At 36.3% G+C, this 21,697-nt stretch overlaps 1 protein-coding gene across 1 annotated transcript in view; it reads left to right on the top strand.

The window, feature by feature from the left end:
• Nucleotides 1–21,697, top strand: part of LOC119878351 (ankyrin repeat domain-containing protein 26-like) — a 125,847-nt gene that overhangs the window by 30,229 nt on the left and 73,921 nt on the right. Inside the window, exons 10-17 of the mRNA XM_038588969.1 lie at nt 1,332–1,363; nt 1,455–1,527; nt 6,335–6,423; nt 8,009–9,106; nt 11,678–11,898; nt 16,510–16,680; nt 18,402–18,435; nt 18,822–18,975. Coding sequence (XP_038444897.1) covers nt 1,332–1,363; nt 1,455–1,527; nt 6,335–6,423; nt 8,009–9,106; nt 11,678–11,898; nt 16,510–16,680; nt 18,402–18,435; nt 18,822–18,975 — 1,872 coding nt within the window. The remainder of the gene's footprint in view (nt 1–1,331; nt 1,364–1,454; nt 1,528–6,334; nt 6,424–8,008; nt 9,107–11,677; nt 11,899–16,509; nt 16,681–18,401; nt 18,436–18,821; nt 18,976–21,697) is intronic.

The following is a 21,697-nucleotide window of genomic DNA, read 5'->3' as shown; positions in this document are numbered from 1 at the left end:
GGAGAAGCAGGCTCCATACAGGGATCCCAACATGGGGCCGGATCCTGGGTCTCCAGCATCACACCCTGGGCCGATGGTGGCACCAACCCTTGGTCTACCGGGGCTGCCCGAGAACTCACTTTTTAGATACCTTGAGTTTATTTCTACTGAAACAGATTAGATCACAGCTGCTCCACAAAGAATACTGAGAGCAAATGGAGTGCTAGACTTGGGATAAAACATAGCCACCATTCATCTTCCTCAAATCTATTGGACCTCAAAGATATATGTTGCTTCGATATTCATTATTCAAATGAGACTAATTTGAATATGGAAGCATGGGTGTTCTTTTTTTCAGATAGCTCATTTTGGGGGATGATAACTGTTTCAAAGAAACCTTTTCAAGACTGACATAGTCTACCAAATCAAACTAATTTTGGAAAATAAAGAAATCATAGGGTCCATTCCTTAAATGCTAAAATTGTTACTATCAATAAATATGACACTGATTTTGAAATACAAAAGATATTTAGTATCTAAAAATTCGGTGGCAATTAAATTGATTTTTTTTTTCAGTTTGGTAGTCATGGTTCCATATTGAAAGCTTATTATACATTATTTCTTAGATGTGTTTTATATACCTTCTTGCGTGCATGGGTCAAGAAACGTTAACATGGCTAAACTAGAGGATACAAGAAATGTAGGCATACCAGTGGCCCACATGGGTATAGACAAAAACGAATACTTTTATTGACTATTATCCTACAAGTATATCCAGGCTGATCAATTCATAACACTGTTTTTGGTGACAAATAAATTACGCATTCAATAAATTATGCATTCATCATAACTGCGTACTGCCTAAATTACGGGACAAATTGAAGAACATGGCAAATACTTGTAGTAGAATGGTATCGATGATTCTGCTGTACTGCAATCAGGATGTGCTGTTGCCTTCAGCTTTCACGTTTATCCTCTCAGAGTCCTCATTTGTTCCTCTGATTAAAGATTGCTTTTCTCCCCCATCAATCAGCATGTTCACGTTGGTATATGTGCAACATTTAGTGATTTCTGTTTTAGTTATTTCATTTGAAACATCATCTTACTTTTGGAATCCTAACTGCATGTTATGTTGAACATATATTTCTATTTTTTATAGTATTTATAATGGGTTCCTATTTCTGTCTTGTTGCTGTCTTAATCCACCTTCCTGTCTCTAGAATCAAGACCAAAGCCTAATGTAATCACTTTCAAAGCCAAGCATGAGGATTCAGCTTAATCCTAACTGCATGAATGTATAGTTGGCTTTCATATTTACGTATAATTAACTACATGTCCCTTTTGTGTTTTAGATTCTCCTGGAAAAGATCTTCTTCACTGGGAGGTAAAGCTTTTGTATTTTTATTTTGAATTTTTAACTACAGATTGTATGAAATGCACATTGTTTTAATCATATTGTTTCAATACCCATCCAGTCTACCACTAAAGTGAAAGATTCTGTTCCTAATGAAGCAGTCGCAACGAGTGATAAACAAACACCCAGATCAGGTAAATTTTACAGTACAAATATACCTGTGGAAAGATGTGCACTAAACTGTTGAAATGCCCATCGTCTTCTTATACCAAATTCTTCTTTGTGTGTGTGTGTGTGTGTGTGTGTGTGTGTGTATGTGAGACAAATTTAATCGAATGATGTGACATAAATAAGGTAGATGTCATTGCTGATATCCACGTTTGAACAAAAGATATTTACAAGCATAAGAAAAAGAGATTTTAAAAATGTAAGCTTTAGTTCAGGTTTCTACTTTTAAGTTTCGAAATCCTAATGTCCCTGGTTTGGAATTCCTTTACTTCTAAGGGGTTCCCAGAAGTTAATTATTAGACTCTAAGATTTTTCTGGTGTTCACCATACTTATTTGAATTCTGACTTTTACCCAGAGTAAAGCTTCACTTGCTAACATGTCAGTTGTGTTAAATGAAGTTAAAACTTCATTTCATCTTTGTGTTGTTATATTGATCATTTTAAGCCAAACACTTGTTCTGATTGTGTGTGTGTGTGTGTGTGGTGACTTTGATTATTAGAAATGTGGGACGGAATTAGTTGTATCTTAATATTTGGTAGACACAATCTTTTAAAAAAGTAATTCTGAACCCTTTCGGCCTAGGGTCCTTTTCTACTATTTAAAAATTATTGAGCATTCCAAAGAACGTCTGCTTAAGTGGGTTATATCTGTTGATATTTACAATCTTAGAAATTAAAACATTTAAAACACAAGGATACACAATCTCATGTTGTTAGCCATTAGAGCTGTGATCCACTGATCATGCGAGTTGCGATGCTATCACACATTTTATCTTTAGAAAACTTTATTGTACACTTAATAAGAAAATGAGAGTGAAAATGTCAAATAGCATTTAGTATGCTTGTGAAGATAGTTTTCACCTCTTGGATTTCGTGAATCGATGGATCTTGGGACTCTGGGGATTCTCAGATGACATGGGAGAACTGATTTAAACCATGTACAGGGTTCATGGATGCAAAATGATAAAGGGGCCCTTGTGATGAAATGGGCATTAAAGTTTCATTTCTGCATTTCTTGCTTTTTTGTTTCCCTTGTCTTAAAAGGTTTAAATCAGACCAATCTTGTTTACAAAGGGACAATAGTTTTGTTATATATTCATTTTCTGTTTCATGGCTGTTTCATGGCATTTTCTGTTTCTGTTTTTGGATCTCAGTGTGGACTGAGACTTATTTTGTTTTTACATGGAAAGGATTATATTACCCAAGTCTTTGATTTCTCATATAAATATGATATTTGTCCAAAAATTAAATTCTGAGGATGTTGGTGCATTGAGGAGAGACCATCTCATTATTATTAAAGTAGTACCATTCATCACAAGTTTTTTAAATCTCACGTCTTTAGAACACAAAATGCATATTTAAACATAAAATAAATGATTAGACATCAGTTTTGTTACTAAAAACATTCAGACCTTGAAGACTCTTAATTATTAATGGACAGAGCTTTTATGGAATATAGAATATGTAATAGAGCTTGGTGAGTGAATTAAACTGTGTAATAACAGAGAATAAAAAAGAAAATGAGAGAGAGTTAAATTCATCTGTGTGAATGCCAAGTATAGGACATATAAAATATAATTAGCTACGAATGAGTAGTAAGTAGTGTGTCTGGGAGAAGAGCAGCCCTTGTGGCTGTTTCTCTAACAAAAGAATTTGTACAGATTTGTTAAGTTTGTATTGTTGTTTACATTCTAATAAAGGAAACTTTGTTTTCAGATTTTTCTGATTGTGATTCTAGTTTGTCCCTCAGTAATGAGACTTGTCAAAGAACTGGGGATTTGAAAGTTGATAATAAATGCCCATTTGTATCACAACCAATGATCAAAAATGAGTCAGCATCCACAGAATTTGGACAGATGACCTTAATAGATAAAATATTAATATTGGAGCTATGTTTCAGTTAGAGAATTCTATGCTCCATGGCCTGTGTGAATCACTGCTACTAGAAAACAGAGCAAAAAAGGTAAAGAATCAGAGAGAGTTCAGTGTCCTCATGATTTCACCATAGTTCTGATTTTTCAAAAATAATTTTGTGGTAAAATTTACTTTGTGTTTACTCCTTTCATGCAACCTACCACCAAACAGAGCATCTTTCAGCAAGACATTTTTGCATTCTTCCTCTAACCAAAGCCACATATAAATAAGAAAGAGAATTAGGAGGAAATAATTTCTTTTAGGCTCGTATTCAGCTTTCACTTGAGAGTGGGTAGCGGGATTAGATTTAGAATTTGGGGACCAGTTGGGAAAACTAGGTAGAGATGTAAAGATTGTTTACTCACAATGTAGTTTCTTAGCTTTATTTTTATAGCTCTAAATTCATAAGTATTGGTCACACTATATTCACTGTAACAAACAAAAGCACCTTCCCAAACAGAATATTAAGATATTTCCTATATTCTCTATGACTTTATTTTGGAGTTGACTTTCCCAGCAGTAATTGGAATCATTGAGAATTTACTACATAGTGTCCTCTTCTCAGCTGTGTAGGCATAGTCCATCTCCTTGTTTGATTATTTTTATTTTACTTTTTTAGAGAGTGTCAGAAAGTAAGGAGGGAGGGATGGGCAGAAGGAGAAAGAGAATCCCAAGCAGGATCCACACTCAGCACGGAGCCCACTGCGGGACTCAGTCTCTCACAACCCTGAGATCATGACCCAAGCTGAAATCAAGAGTTGGATACTTAACTGGCTGAACAACCCAGGTGCTGTTTTATTATTTTAAATGAGTAAAGAGTTCCCAAGGAATATTGGTTTTAAGTATCAAATATCATTTAAAAAGAATATATGGAAAGTCAGTTCTAATTCTACTAAGATTTTCAGTTGATTAACCACATCTAACATGTGTTCTACTTAATGTATCAGTTAATCCAGTGTCCTTTATCAGTCATATGATCATGTCTGTACTAACATATCGTATAATATTTTTTCACCCCTGTAGTTTTGTTATTTTCTTTCTTCTAGAATTAACTCATTTTCTAAAGATTTTCAGTTATCTCCAGGAGTAGTGAGTATAGGCTGTAAATCCAAGTGTATTGATCTATACAAGTGATTTGTTTGCTGTTACTTCTTTGTGAGCTTGGTAGATCCAAGAAACAGGACTTTAAAAAGAAAACGCCTATAGGCTCCTGTACCACAGGAAAATGTGAAACAAAAACGATTACAAAATACATGCAAGCAACATAAAACAGTTCATGTAAAATATATCTCTTTTCCCTTGATGCCAAGATTGTTGTTGATTCACTTAATACAGATTTATTCTGTACTGAGCCCTGATGATTTTATATTCTGAATATTTCTGGAACCATTCTGTCAGTTCAGGTGTGTATCATCTTTGTTTTGCATTACACTTTCTAATTCATCTCCTGTCTTTGATCACAGTACCCCTCACACTCATCCCTCCCCACAGTTTTTAGAGTGATCTGTCTCAAATGCATATATGACCGTGAACCACTGTTGAAAACATATTTATGTCCAGGCATCTTAAAATTACATACAAAGCTTTCATAATCTTGACTTCTGCCTAAGTCTTCATCTTTAGCCCTTTATACCGTCTGCCCTTATCTCTGGTATCCTGAACTGCTAGTGATGTCTTCCTCTGTAATCTCTCTATTTTAGACAAATATTTACCCTGTTGTGTGCTTCTCTCCCTTGTCTTACTACAGCCTTGCATGCTCTCCCCATTTTCTGCCCTCTAATCCCTTTGAATCTGTCTGACGTCACTGTTGCAGTCTCAGTTTAGGCATTATGTCTAGGAAAGCTATTCCTGACACCTTACATCTACTGTGCTTCTTTAAACCCGGTCCCCTATCTATCACTTAGTGGGAACTCAGTAAGTAGTACTAAGTAACATAAAGACTGTTTACTTTTATAAGTACTAAGTAACATGAAGACTGAAAGATGATTTAAGAGATTGTCCCCTACAGGGATGCCTGGGCGGTTCATTCGGTTGAGTGTCCAACTCTTGATTTCAGTTCCAGTCATATCTCAGACTTGTGAGATGGAGCCCCGGGTGGAGCTCAGCACTGGGGGTGGAGCCCGCTCAAGATTCTCTCTCTCTCTCTCTCTCATCGAGATTGTCCCCTACAGTGTAGGAGCAAAAGAACTAGACACATAAAGAAGTAGTTTACAGTTCAGGTGGTGAAGGTGCACTAGAAAAAGCTGTAAGGTATTAAGGTAACCCCAAAGAAAGAGATGCATTTTTATCTGAGAAAGGATAGCCATAATCAAGGATGACTTTACACAGCAGTCTGGGTCCTAAAAGATGCAAGGAAATTTGTCAAGTAGTAGAGGAAAATAATTTCAGAAACGTTTACTTATTGGGCACATACACCCATAGGATGTATGTCCAGTGTATCCCAGAGGATATACACTGATAAAGACATGAAAAGTACTAATAATTTTGGAAATGATGAATAACATTGTGGTTGAAGCTTCAGGTGTTGTTTAAGAGGTACTGTTACAAAGTAGAGAATAATCTCTTGTGGTTTTATATGTTTCTACTGGATTTTAAACTTTTGTTTCTGATTGTTTTGTTCATGGATGTTAGTGGATGAATTTCTGAATGAATCTTGGAGATGTTTGTGTGCCTTTAACCTGGTGACGTTTAGTATTTCTCAAATGGTTTGTTGAAATTTTAGATAATTAGAAATATTTCTTAAATATTCAGCTAAAGATGAATTTAAACTCTTCAGTGATAAATGATATTTTCTATTTTTATAGAGGTAATAGCTTTTATCTAACCATTCTAAGTAGTCCATTTTAACTAAATATATAGATTTGTCATCAGAACCAGACTTAGAAGTGGCATCACAGCAAAAGCAAGAGCAAGAAAGGCCTGATAAAAGTGAAAATAACCACCCCCAGGTATGTAAAGCTTTAAATTTAAATTTCTGATTTTATATTGTTTTCCCTGCTTTTCTAATATTACATGTTTCAAGTGAAACTCTTTGAGTGGATATATTGAAGTCAATAGAGTGTAATTTAATATTTAGTTTTTATAAAATTTTACGAGTTACAAAACTTAAAATGCTATGATTTTTAGTAACTAAGTTTAGCTAAACTTCATCCTTGGAATTTAGGCAAAAAAAAATCTTTTGAGACAAAAATAATTCTAAATATTCTTTGCTTCTTCTATTTTTGTAACTTCTTTACATGATAAAGAAGGTAGCATCAAATATTTTTTTTTATTTTTTTTAAATTTATTTATTTATTTATTTTTTATTGGTGTTCAATTTACTAACATAGAGAATAACACCCAGTGCCCGTCACCCATTCACTCCCACCCCCCGCCCTCCTCCCCTTCTACCACCCCTGGTTCGTTTCCCAGAGTTAGCAGTCTTTACGTTCTGTCTCCCTTTCTGATATTTCCCACACATTTCTTCTCCCTTCCCTTATTTTCCCTTTCACTATTATTTATATTCCCCAAATGAATGAGAACATATAATGTTTGTCCTTCTCCGACTGACTTACTTCACTCAGCATAATACCCTCCAGTTCCATCCACGTTGAAGCAAATGGTGGGTATTTGTCATTTCTAATAGCTGAGTAATATTCCATTGTATACATAAACCACATCTTCTTTATCCATTCATCTTTCGTTGGACACCGAGGCTCCTTCCACAGTTTGGCTATCGTGGCCATTGCTGCTAGAAACATCGGGGTGCAGGTGTCTTGAGTCATGTTTAAGCAGTTGAAATTATGAGCAGTATAACAATGATGACTACTGACTTAGACTCATGTACAAGGAGTGATTATTCTCAGTGGTTCAAAGTGTCTAGTTCTCTATTTCCAGTTACAAATGCCAAGATTAAAGATTTATTCTGCTTTGTGATCTCTGTGTAGTTGACTTGAGAGAATGGGGTCGTGAAATCAGCACGATCGCCTATGTAGAATCACACCTTCCAGGATGGGACCTTTGTAGTTGGATTATAAACAATAACTCTTTCAGTTATTTCAGCACAGGAAATCCATATTATTAATATTTTTCTTATCCACTCTCAGTGGACATTACCATATATTAGAGCTGGATACAAGCAGATAATCTATAGCGATGTCTAACACTATCATAGTATATAATTTAAATTAAAATATAGGAATTTATTTTTCTTTGATGTTAATTGATATTTGCCCCCCAGAAATGTAGTTTGCCTATTATCTAGGTTTCAAACTTGTAAAAACTCCTGAAATGCATTGTCGGGGCTCACTCTTTAAGATACAAGGGAATAAAGTGTTTTTAAGTTTGTAACATTAAAAATCATCTGATTCATTTTTTGGTAGATGTAACTGTATTGAATTGTTTAGTTAAGAAAAACCTGACAAAATATAAGTGAATGGATTTATGCTTTTCTTCTGTCCTCACTTCTTAGTTATAATCCAGTGACTTAGGAACAGCTAATAACTAAATTTTAATTATTTTCTATTTTTCTTTGTCCGTATTTGATTACCTAAGGATAAAGTTATTTTACAAACATGTATCCTGGCTGAAAAGACATCTGAAAGCCAAACCAAGCAAATTAACATTCCACTTGTGCAACTGCAAAATATGGCTCGAGAACCAGAAATGAATATGGAATGTGATAGACAGGGTGATAGATCTGTACATTCAGAACATCCTCGTGTGCACAAGAAGTATGAGGAGATACAGATGAAACAAGGCAAATTAGATTGGAAAAATAATGTGAAACGCATGAGCAGAGAGTTAAAGCAGAAGATTGGTAAAAGTTGTGAAAAGTACCAAATTATTACTCATCCTAAGTTAGAACCACTACGTGGTAATTCTAAAGAAGCAGACATAAAGGAAATACCTCCTAATGTGACAAAAGTTACACTTGATTGTGAGGAAAAAGATGAATTGGGAGTGTCTGTCTCTGTAGTACCTCAGGCCTTTCCTGAACAAAAAGAGCCTAGTCTCGAAAATGCTATTCTCTCTCATTCATACTTTGGGTCCCCAGACTATGCTTGCCAGTCATCTTCTAAGCTCTCTTCCCATGAAAATGATAACAAACCAGGTGAGCATGTTTTTAACAAAAATGAGAGTCTTGATAGCGATCCAGAAAATAAAAAAGTAAGGAACCCACTAGTTACATTTGAAGTGAAAGAAGACCAAGAGTTTGACATGCAGATGGCCAAAAGTTTGAACCAAAATACCACCAATAGTAAATTAGACACTGGATATATCCCTCCGTATAGTGACCCAGAAAGCCTTTTTGATTTGCGGCTTGCCCACTCCAATGTGGCGAAACAAATGATTCAGAAGAAAAGGCATGATACTTCTGCTATTACAAACACTTACAAGAAAACAAAACCAATACAAGACTCTTTCCAGAAGCCATTAGATGCAGATAATGACAGTACTAATAACTATAAAAGTACGGAACCTGCATTAGAAAATGTGAGTTCTTCACCACGTCCTTTCAGAACATCAAAAGTATATCAAAAAGAATTACAGCAAGATATGCAAAATCTGCAAAGGTTTAAGAATGAGAAAGGCATGTTACAAGTAGAACTCCTGGCTTTGGAAAAAGAGAAAGTTGAACTTCAAAAAGAGGTAGAGAGATTCACTTTGCTGCTGCTCTTTTGATTTTTTTGTCTTTGTCAATTATCTGAGCCATTTTGATTTTCCACTTAAGAAAAAAGCTCATGTATAAAATGGGGTCATCTGAATATATAATTGTGTTCAGAAATAATATTATTTCTGCTATCTAAATGATAGGAATGCAGGAAAACATAAGATTTGTGTTCCTTAAGTTTCTTTCAGTTTCCCAAGTGGCGTGTGAACTGGGAAGCTCTTTTCGCTATGACCCTGTGACCTCATGAACCAGAGTAACCGTAGAGAAAATTGCTTTAAAAATGCGATTATCTTGGGGTGCCTGGGGGGCACGGTCAGTTGAGAGTCCTAGTCTTGTTTTTAGCTTGGGTTGTGATGTCAGGGTTGTGAAGAGGAGCCCCACGTCAGGCTCTGTGCTCAGCATGGAGTCTGCTAGAGTTTCTCTCTCCCGCTGTGCCTCTCTCATGCTATCAGTCTTGTTCTCTAAAATACATAGATCTTTAAAAAATATATCATAATATCTAGGATTTTTATCTATTGGCTTAAATATAAGTTGCACTTCTATAAACAATAAAATGGAAAAGAAGTTGGGATGCCTGGGTGGGTGGCTCACCTGTTGAGTGTCTGCCTTTGGCTCAGGGATGATCCCGGGATCTGGGATTGAGTCCCACATCGGGTTCCCTGCATGGAGCCTGCTTCCCCCTCTGCCTGTGTCTCTGCTTCTCTGTGCGTGTGTCCCTGATGAATAAATAAATAAAATCTTTAAAATAAATGAATACATACCATGGAAAAGAAGCAATAGCTAAGGGAAGGGATATAAACAAATATTTCATCTAAACCAATCTATTTATTGCTTCTGTTTATTGCTTCAGTATGTATAGTCTTCTCTGCTTTCCTCAAACTCTTGGAACTTCAAATTCCAACACGACCACTTTTTGAGATATTTTTAAGAACAAATATTTGCATTATCACCAGTTTTTTTCTCCCATGTTTTTAAAAACAGACTCCTTTTTTTCTTTTAGGATTTATTTATTTACTTACTTACTTATTTATTTACTTATTTATTTGAGTGTGTGAGCAGGGTGAAGGGGGTAGAGGGAGAGAGAAAGGGAGAGAAGCAAACTCCCCAGTGAGGGTGGAGCCTGAAGCGGAGCTCAATCCCATGACCAGGAGATCATGACCTGAACTGCAATCAAGAGATGGAGGCCCAACTAACTGTGCCACTCAGGCATCTCCTCTACATTAAAAAAAAAAAAAAAAAAAAATTTTTTTTTTTTTTTTAGATTTTATTTGACACCGAGAGAGAGAACACAAATGGGAGCAGGTGTAGGAGGGAAAGGGAGAAGCACACTCCTGGCGGAGCAGGAAGCCTGATGCACGGGTCTTGATCCTAGATCCCGGGGATCATGACCTGAGCCAAAGGCAGATGTTTAACTGACTGAGCCACCCAGGTGTCCACGTGTGTGTGTGTGTGTGTGTGTGTGTGTGTATACACATATATGTGTTTGTTTAATCATCATTCTCAGGTGTTTTTGTTGAATCAAACCTTTACATTTTGTTTAATAAAGTATGATATATTTTGACACATATGACTTTTATCATGTAGGTAGCATAGATTTTCAGCAAACCTTCAGTATTTGACTCTAAGGGAGAAAACTGATGTTTGAGGTGAAAAATAAAATCTAGAGATATCCTCCTTTAAAATAAAAATTAGCTAAGCGCCTCATCCCCAATTAAGGTATTAAATTACTGTGCCAAAGTCACACTTTTAGCATAGCTGATTAATAAACTTGTTGGGTCATTTATTTGATTCAGCATCAAGGAATTGTATCATCTCTTTGATGCTAGGTAATGCCACTTTAGGAACTTTGGACAAATCATGTAACCTTTTTTGGTTTTATTCCCATTATCAATAGAAAATGGGATTAAAGTTGATAATTATTTTTATACCCTCTAGCTATAAAATTTTATGGTTATGGAATGTGAAATTTGGGGAGCATTACTCATTTCCCAAAATTCGACACTAATATCAGTTTTGCTCCTTTTATGTTGTGGTGAACTTTGGTTCACATATTTTAATGAACACTGTGACTTTTTTGATAGCTCTGGGATCCAAATGAAAAAAGAATTATAAAAGGCAGTTGGGGAAAGAATAGCTCAGTGCAGAAATGGAAAGCTTCCTCTTTGTTCCTGGAGCATCACAATGTCACATCCTTTGAATCTGTCGGTGTAAGCAAAATCCAGATGGTAAAGACGGAAGAGGACAGATTTTTGTGTCTTTTTATTTCTTTGTATCTGCTGGTCAGATGGGGTGAAGTTGGGAATGTTAGGTAACAAAGTGTAGATATGAACACAAAATTAAGAAAGTCCTTTTTGGAATTCTGGAAAATTATGTTGTTCTATTCCAACAGAAATGAAGCAGAATTTCCAAAAATTACAATTACATGTAATGATAAAGTTCAGTGCAAGATAGTTTTATTGATTAAAATTACATTAAAGAGTCAAATGATCAATTAATGAAAAAAGTTCTTTTTAATGAATGAAGTTGTAACTATCAAATTTCCATTCAAGACTGGAAAAGAAAGGAAGCAGCACACGAGTAATAAAATGGAAGGAGCAGAAAACATATATGATGCTGCTGCTGCTGCTGCTGCTCCTGCTCTTGGTACTGCTCTTGCTGTTGCTGCTGCTGCTGCTGCTGCTGCTCCTGCTGCTGGACTAATTCAACAAAGAAAGACTGGAAAAACTGATAACCACCTGTTTCCTACTACGCAGAATGAAGATTCTGATAGGTAAGCCTATAGCAATATTTAAACAGTAGATAATTATTATTTTTCTATAAAACAAATTCTGTTTGGAGCTAATGTTCATGTTTAACACATTTTATATTTTTAGTAGAGATATTCCACCCAGGGTGCTAAACAGAAAAAGGCAAAGACCGGTAAGGTATCAAATTGTTTTGCAGGCATAGTGATAAATATTTAACTAAAAAAAAAATAACCTAGGTTAGCAAATGTAAGGAAAAAGTCATTCTCATACACTGTTGTTAGGTGAAAATTGTCAGATCCGTTGCACCTGAGTGGCTAAGTGGTTGAATGTCTGCCTTTGGCTCAGGTTGTGATCTCGGGGTCGTGGGATCGAGTCCTGCATCAGGCTTCCCATGAGGAGCCTGCTTCTCCATCTGCCCATGTCTCTGCCTCACTCTGTGTCTCTCCTGAATAAATAAATAAAAATCTTTAAAAGCGAGAGAGAGGAAGAAAATTGACAAATCCTTTCTGAAGAGTGATGTAGCAGTGCATTTCAAATTTCATATATGCTGTCCCTATATCCCAACGGCTTCATTGCCAGGAGTAGATCCTATAGGAAAACATGACTTGTGTCAACACTTAGACACACATATTCTAAGAACATTTATTATATATTATTATATTTATAAAATATGACAGATATATTAAGAATACTTACATAAACATGTTACATATATATGTTAAGATGATCTATCAAAAACTTGGAGGGAGTCTAACTCTCCATCCATAAGGAAGTAAGTTTTCACACCTATAAAATAATGCAGCATGTAACTATCTGAGAAAATGAATTTAGGTCTGCAGGGTTTTGATTGTTTAACAAATTTAAAATTTTTAATTTTTATTTTTATTTATTCATGAGAGACAGAGAGAGAGAGAGAGAGAGAGAGGCAGGCAGAGACACAGGCAGAGGGAGAAGCAGGCTCCATGCAGGGAGCCTGATGTGGGACTCGATCCCGGGACTCCAGGATCACACCCTGGGCTGGAGGCAGGCGCTAAACTGCTGAGCCACCCAGGGATCCCCCAAAGTATATTTAAAGTGTTTGGTTTGATGTCTTACAATAACTTTAGAATACTTTTAATATCTGCTGAGTTGCAAAGGGAAGTTACCTGCTACACTGGCACTCTACCTTATTACCAACAAAACTGCTAATTATTAGGTTTTTGGTTTTGGTTCCCAATGCACGAGTGCTCAAATGTTGGACTCTCAAATTGATCTGAATATTATTACGAAGAGATTTCACATGGCAACTTGTCCCATATTCTGTATAAACATTTGATCCCTATGCTATAAACCAAGAGGTTGTTAATGCAGTGAATCTTCTTTTTCAGGCACTTTGCATACAGGCTATTATTTTTCCTTTAAAAATGTTTTTAAGATTATTTATTTGAGAGAGAGAGTGTGTGAGTGCAGGGAGCGGCAGAGGCAGAGGGAGAAGCGGGGAGCCTGAAGTGGGGCTGATCCCGGGACTCCAGGGTCATGATCTGAGCCGAAGGCAGACGCTTTACCGACTGAGCCAACCAGGCGCCCCTTATTCTTCCATTTTAAAGAGCATATATTTCAACATGCACCACATCAAATTTTTCAATAGTGACTTCATATTATATAATCTTCGAAAATTCACTTTCCATTAATTCTAAACACAGTGGATCTATTAAAACATAAGTCAGATTATGTCCTCCTCTGCTCAAAACCTAATGGCCTCCCATTCACTCAAGTTCTTTCTAATAGCTACAAGGCCTTATGTGACTTGTTCATCTCGGGTCCCTCCCTATCCTTTCCTCCCTCTGTCTCTCTGATTTGAACTACTTTCTATCCCTTTCCTTCTGTTCAGCCACACTTGAATTTCTCACTATTCTTACCCCCCACCCTCATTATAAACACTTCAGGCATACCTCTGTACTTGCTATAAACTCTCTGTGGAGTGCTTTTCTCTCAGGTATCCTCATGGCTTACTCCTTGCTCCCTCTTTTTCTCCCTGGTTTTTGCTTCAAGGTCACTTTCTCAGCAAGGCCCTTCTTGGTTTATCCTGACTAGTATTTCGACCACCCCTTTTGCTACAACACATTGAAATTTGATTTCTCTGCTTTAGTTTTTCTCCTCTCATACTGTGTAGTTTATTGTTACTATGTTTACTATCCTCGTGAGTAGGGTTTTTTCTGTTTATGGCCGTGTCCTCAGTGCTTAGAGAACATTCTAGCATATATAGTGCTATTCAATAAATGTTTGTTGAGTGAATGGAGTTTAACTAAACCGTGTGTATTGTTTTTAACATAATACCAATTCTCACTTAAACAGAAAGAACGGTTGGCATGGGTCCATTCTGACAATTTAACCTGTCCGTTATCTGCATTGTGTGGATTACTTGGGCCTAATCTTGTGGTTACTTGCTACTTATTCTTTTACTGGTATTTATGTTAGTTTTAATTATAGTAGAATGGAACAAAGGAAGAGCAAACTTCATTTATGTTTCATTAAGGAAAATGAAATATGGTGGTAAATTATTATAGGACTTTAAACATTTTTGCCAGAGGATATGAGCCCTCAATATCTGAAATATAAAGGTGAAGTCGGAATTTACTGCTGACTAATAAGAGGGAGCTATGCTGGCCACTTACAGTCTTTTCTGACAGAGTAGTCTTCGCTTTCTATATACAGTTTCAGGAAAAGTGGAGTTTAAGACTTGGGAGACTTTCAGAGAATTAAGTGGTTTGTCATCATCTGAAGCCACCATGGTAATTTGGGTAAGACTGTTGTTGATTGGTTGGCATTCAAGGCATGCGTATTGGAGTGATTTTGTCCCACATTGGCTATACTTCATGAGGGAGAAGCTGACATTGGTTGGCTAGTGAGTGAGGACAGATGGCATTGATCATTACAAACATTTAAAACTGGTTCTGATGGGTTCTCGTTACCATGGCTGCATGTTAGCATTCCCCCGCCAACATAACTTTGAGGTGTCTTTAACCAGTTGTTTTCTATTTAAAAGTTGCTTCTATTAACTGTTTTCAAAATGAAAGCTATTTCGTATCCATAATTACAGATTTACTTCTGAAATTTGGGTCGAGAAGAATTGTTTAATAATTGCTTTCAGGAAGATCCATCTTTTTTGGATGTTTAATTTAACTAGAAGAGTTATCTGTATGGCAGTTTTAAAACAGTAATTGCTGGTTTTGTTTTTGTTTTCAGTGCCCTGAAGTTATTCAACCGATAATCTCCTATGGGAAAATTCAGTCTTTTTGTAAATTTACATAGCTATATGCTCATAATATTTTCTTGCATGCATTTAGTCCATGAAAAAATATATATAATTTTCTGTTGGTAAATCTAGCTTTTTGTATTAGGATTAGATACTAGGCTAAAAGTATGCACAAGTTACCAAAACATTTTCTTTTTCTTTGTCCCTTTAAAATTATTTTTAAAAATGTATTTATTTGAGAGAGAGAGAGAGAGAGAGAGAGAAGAAAGAAAGAAAGAAAGAAAGAAAGAAAGAAAGAGCAAGTGGGGAGAGAGAAAGAGATGGAGAGAGGATCTCAAGCAGACCTGGGGGTGATTCCACGACCTTGAGATCATGACCTGAGCCAAAACCAAGTCAGACACTTAAACTGACTAAGCCCTTCCAGCTATTCATTAAACTTCTCATTTTGTTTATGTAGTGTATTCCTCATTTTATTGAATTAACTGTTTTTTAAAGATTTTATTCATTTATTTTAGCGAGAGAAAGTGTGTGAGCTAGGGGGGAATAGCAGAGGGAGAGGGACACTGTGCTGAGTGTAAGCCTGATGCAGGGCTCAATCTCATGACCCTGAGATCATAGCCTGAGATGAAATCAAGCGTCAGACACTTAATTGCCTGACCCACCCAGGCACCCCTGAATTGGCTTTTTGTGTTTTCTGGTAGCTCCTTGAATTTCCTTAAGACTGAGATTTTGAAATCTTTCTTGGATAAATTACAGATCTCCACGTGTCTGAGATTGATTACAGGAAGATTATTGTAATCCTTTGTTGGTGTCATATTTCCTTGATTTTGTCATATCCTTTTGCATTGCTGTCTTTGCCTTTGAAGTAGCAGTCACCTCCTCCAGTCTTTAATGACTACCGCTCCCATGTGTCCAAACCTGATTGTTTTGCTCTGGTGATGTGCTAGAACTTCTCTACAGGAAAGCTGGTTTTCCACGAAGACTCTCTACCCCCATGGGTGATTATCTAAGTGTTTTCCAGGGGCTCCCAGATGGTGGCTGTGAGGGTGAGGGTGGCGCCAATTTATGGGCTTTTGCCGGATCCACAGCTGAGTGTGTAGTGCGTATGCCTGTTACCCGATGCATGGGCAGATGAGACTTTTCCCCCGTGCCTTGGTGAATGGCACTTGATTCCACAGGTCCTACACAGGCAGTTTTGTCCCCACAAATGACATTGTATCATAATTGTATATGTGTATTTCCTTGCATATGGTTGCACTTCATAACTGTTCTATGAATTAATAAATGAATTCAGATGGGTAACAGATGTTTACAAAAATTTTTTTTTATTCCTTACCAGTAAAATTATTAGAAAATATTGGCTTTCTAATGGATATTTTAACTGGATTTTTGTTTTAAGTAATGATCCTGGTTTGTCTATCATGGAAATAAAGAAAGATAAAAATGTAAAGTGGGCATCAAAAGCATCTGTGATTACACCAGGCTTTGAGGAGGCCGATTCCCTAACTGGTAGTCTACTACGAGTGAGTAATGACAACAGTCTAAGTAAAATGGATCAGGATGAAAGAAGGTAAAATCCCATAAATTCTTTATTTCCCTCTGAAGGAACGTTAACTATGATTATTATATAAGTAAAACACTGTAATATAGTGTCGTACAGGCTGAGGGAAGAAATACTCAAGTATATCAAAAACACCACTTGAAAGGTTAGGATGAGGAGGAGTGACTTTTTTTTTTTAAGATTTCATGTATTTATTTGTGAGAGACAGAGAGAGAGAGGCAGAGACATAGGCAGAGGGCGAAGCAGGTTCCCTGTGGGGAGCCCAAAGCAGAACTCGATCCCAGGACCCCCAGATTAGGATATGAGTTTTGTGGTAAGAGGTTGTTTATTTAGAATCAGTTCCACCGTGCAGTATTCTCATATAATTGAATATTCAGATACTTTCCTTCATCGATTGAAAAAAAATATATATATATATATATATAAAATAGTAAATATACAGACACATAGGCGATTCTGAATAGAACTAATCATTTCTTGATAGGTTTTAAGGTATTCAGTACCTTTGACAGTATCATGAATAGCTATGATTTTGTGAGGGGCTTTGGAGTATCTGATTATATTAAGTTAATATTTGTTTAGGTTCTGGGGAAAGGGGAATGGTTTTGTTTATTTACAATATGTTTATTTACAATTGAAAAACTATTCATCTATCATAGATTATTACTTTTGGATTATAAAGTTCTAAATTACAAGAGCCACAGTTACTGTACCAGCAGCGTCATTGACACATATTGTGTGCTTCATGAGTAATTGTTGAATCCATGAATGAACATTTGAATGAGTAAAGGAATGCCCATTAATGAACTTCTTTAGACGAATTAAATCTTTAGTTTATTGAAAGTAGATTTTCAATACTGCCTAGGTATGAAGTGTTTTAATTAAAAAATGTGTGTGGGATGCCGGGGTCGCACAGCAGTTGAGTGTCTTGCCTTGGGCTCAGGGCGTGATCCTGGGGTCCGACACCAGGCTTCTAGTGGGGGAGCCTGTTTCTCCCTCTGTATGTCTCTGCCTGTCTCTCTCTGTGTGTCTCTCTAGTGAAGGAATAAATAAATAAAATCTTTTAAAAAAATAAAAAATTAAAAATGTATGTAAGATTCAGAAATTATTTCTAGAATAATTATAGCTAGAAATGGAATAATACTATAGATTCAATTGGTATCACATTACTTAGAAATACTTAACTTACTTTTACCACATATTTTAAAACACATGTTTGGAAGGGACATTTCCTGGACTTGAGTTCTGGGTGGTCTGCTCCTACCAGGTGTATGGGCTTGGGGAAGTTCCTTAGAATTTCTGTGCCTCATTTGCTTCCTGTGAAAAGATACCCAGTATAATTGCCTACTTCATACGGTTTGTGTAAGGCCTAAAACCCCTTTAGGATATGTAAACTGTCCCAAATAATGCATAGTAGTTGCACAGTAAAACTTCAAAACACTAATATCACGATTATTTAAAAAGGGCTTATGTCATTAAAAAAACAGTTTGCACTTTCCAAATTGATTTAGTGAAAACTTGTTTTTATTGAAAATGACAACAAAAAATGTGGTATATTTACCCCTATCAAATAATGTAAGTAACATTATGATTTTCCTTTACTTTTGCAATTTTGATCTAAATTTAATACTTTGTTAATATTGCTATTAATATTGCTTAGATATGCTTTAAATATTCTTTGTATTTTAAGTATTTAATATTTTCCTGAAAAGAATCCTTCCTCTTTTTAGACCTGCAAAGAAAACATCTAAGGAAAAGAACAAGGTAGACAAACAAACAAATATATAATTCTATTTCATTTATGATATATTTTTATTATATTATAATTCTATTTCATTCATGATATATTTTTATTATATTATTTTGATATTTCATATTTATCAGAAACATTATTCCGTGGTAAAAAAAATTACTTTATGAAACGCATAGTGAAAAAATGAAAATTTTCCTTTGTTGTATAGACATCTGCTGTGAAAAAATTATTCAGAAACACCAATTATTGATAAAGGTCTTTTTGATAAAAATCAGTTCTTTTAAAAAGTACCTATGTTTTTGCTTTTATAAAAAGATGGATATTTATCATCTTTCTACACTTAGTATACTTTATAAATATTTGGATGACATTTTGAAATAGTATTATTTATTTGTAGGTCAAAAAGCAAGTGAATTCTGCGGAGCATCTTGATGACGAGCATCTTGATGACTTAACTCAGTCATCTGAAGCAGCTTCAGAGGATTGCAAGTTGCAATACTCTGATTATAAGAGTTCCCTGTTGCTCATTGAACTTGGCATGGATTGTAAAGGTAGGGCCGTCGTATAAATATAAAGCCTTTTTCTGTATATATGGTTGTAGTAATATGTGCACATCTCGTCTAGCGCTGCGCCACACAACACTGAGGAGTTATAGAGCTACTCATCTCAGAAGTACGTTTTATATTAAAATAGAGAACTATTGAATACTCTCAGCCAAAGAACTATAATTTCCAGGGATCCCTGGGTGGCGCAGCGGTTTGGCGCCTGCCTTTGGCCCAGGGCACGATCCTGGAGACCCGGATCGAATCCCACGTCGGGCTCCCGGTGCATGGAGCCTGCTTCTCCTTCTGCCTATGTCTCTGCCTCTCTCTCTCTCTCTGTGTGTGTGACTATCATAAATAAATAAAAATTAAAAAAAAAAAAAGAACTATAATTTCCATTATGGTTGTCCACGTGGGAATGGCACACTTGATGTGTTTGTGAACTCTGCTTCTCTTCTGTGTCTTCACCCAAGGTCAGGTTACCATTATTTTTCTCCTAGATTACTGAGCTAACCTCAGGACTGTTTTCCCTGCCATTCCACCTCTCAGGATCTTGGTGTACACTGCAACCATAATTACTAAACATTTTTAAAAATTTACATTTCATCACGTTACCCCCTTGCTTAAAGCTTAGCTATTACTACTTAATGCTATGAGGTGAAAGACCATAGGCCACTAGCTTCATCTTGTATGGTTTCATATCCATCTTTCCATCCATGTCTCAGCCACTGTCTTAGATGGTTTTTCATATAATAGAGGCTTTCTTTCTCCAACAGCCCTAGTTAGGTAAACTGCACGTGTATGAAGTATATAATTTGATAGTTTTGTCATATATATACACATGTGAAACCATAACTGTAATTTAGACAGTTAACATATCCATCACTCTTAGTCTCCTGTCTCTTCATATTGCCTTATTATGAAACTGCCAAATTGTTTTCTAAAGTCATTGTACTATTTTCTAAACCCACCAGCAGTGTGTGAGGGTTTCTAACTCCTCCATCTATATTTATCAGTACTTAGTATGATCAGTTTTTTAATCGTAGCCATGGATGGGTATGGTGTATATATGTATACACACACACACACATAAATACATATATATGTGTATAAATATATACATTTATGGTTGTAATATACATTTCCCTAATAACTGATAATGTTGAGCTTATTTAACATCTGTATATCTTCATTGAGCTGTCAAAATTTTTGTCATTTAAAAAGTTAGGTTTATTTCTTATTTGTCAAGTGTTGATAAATCTTTGTTTTTGTTTTTGATATCTTATTATTTTTTAAATTGGAGTTCAATTTGCCAACAGATAGCATAACACCCAGTGCTCATCCCATCAAGTGCCCCCCCTCAGTGCCCATCACCCAGTCACCCCAACCCCTCGCCCATCCCCCTTTCCACCATGCCGTGTTTGTTTCCGAGAATTAGGAGTCTCTCATGTTCTGTCACCGTCCCTGATATTTTCACTCATTTTCTCTCCTTTCCACTTTATTCCCTTTCACTATTTTTTATATTCCCCAAATGAATAAGACCATATAATGTTTGTCCTTCTCCGATTGACTTACTTCACTCAGCATAATACCCTGCAGTTCCATCCATGTCGAAGTAAATGGTAGGTATTTGTCATTTCTAGTGGCTGAGTAATAATCCATCATATACATAGACCACATCTTCTTTATCCTTTCATCTTTCGAAAGACACCAAGGCTCTTTCCACAGTTTGGCTACTATACATTGCTGCTATAAACATTGGGGTACAGGTGTCCCGGCATTTCACTGCATCTGGATCTTTGGGTAAATCCCCAGCAGTGCAGCTGCTGGGTCATAGGGTAGATCTATTTTTAAGTCTTAGAGGAATCTTCACACAGTTCTCCAGAGTGGCTGCACCAGTTCACATTCCCACCAACAGTGTAAGAGGGTTCCCTTTTCTCCGCATCCTCTCCAACATTTGTTGTTTCCTGTCTTGTTAATTTTCCCCATTCTTACTGGTGTGAGGTGGTATCTCATTGTGGTTGTTGTTTCTTTTTCCCTGATGGCCCCTGATTCGGAGCATTTCCTCATGTGCTTGTTGGCCGTGTCTATGTCTTCCTCTGTGAAAATTCTGTTGATGTCTTTTGCCCATTTCATGATTGGATTGTTTGTTTCTTTGCTGCTGAATTTACTAAGTTCTTTATAGATCTTGGATACTAGCCCTTTATCTGATAGGTCATTTGCCAATATCTTCTCCATTCTGGAGGCTGTCTTTTAGTTTTGTTGACTGTTTATTTTGCTGTTCATTTTTGCTTTGGTTTCTCTTGCCTTCATGGATGTATCTTGCAAGAAGTTGCTGTGGCCAAGTTCAAAAAGGGTGTTGCCTGTGTTCTCCTCTAGGATTCTGATGGATTCCTGTCTCACATTTAGATCTTTCATCCATTTTGAGTTTTTCTTTGTGTATAGTTTAAGAGAATGGTCTAGTTTCATTGTTATGCACGTGACTGTCCAGTTTTCCCAGCACCATTTATTGAAGAGACTGTCTTTTTTTCCAGTGGATAGTCTTTCCTGCTTTGTCGAATATAACTTGACCATAGAGTCGAGGGCCCATTTCTGGATTCTCTATTCTTTTTCATTTTCCTAGGTGTCTGTTTTTGTGCCAGTACCACACTGTCTTGATGATCACAGCTTTGTGGTACACCCTGAAATCTGGCACTTTGATGCCCCCAGCTCTGGTTTTCTTTTTTAATAT

This window comes from Canis lupus, unplaced genomic scaffold (genome assembly GCF_011100685.1).
Source record: "Canis lupus familiaris isolate Mischka breed German Shepherd unplaced genomic scaffold, alternate assembly UU_Cfam_GSD_1.0 chrUn_S1538H1724, whole genome shotgun sequence".
NCBI lineage: Eukaryota > Metazoa > Chordata > Mammalia > Carnivora > Canidae > Canis > Canis lupus.
Note: the sequence above shows the minus strand (reverse complement) of the source record. Positions and strands in the feature narration are given on the sequence as shown.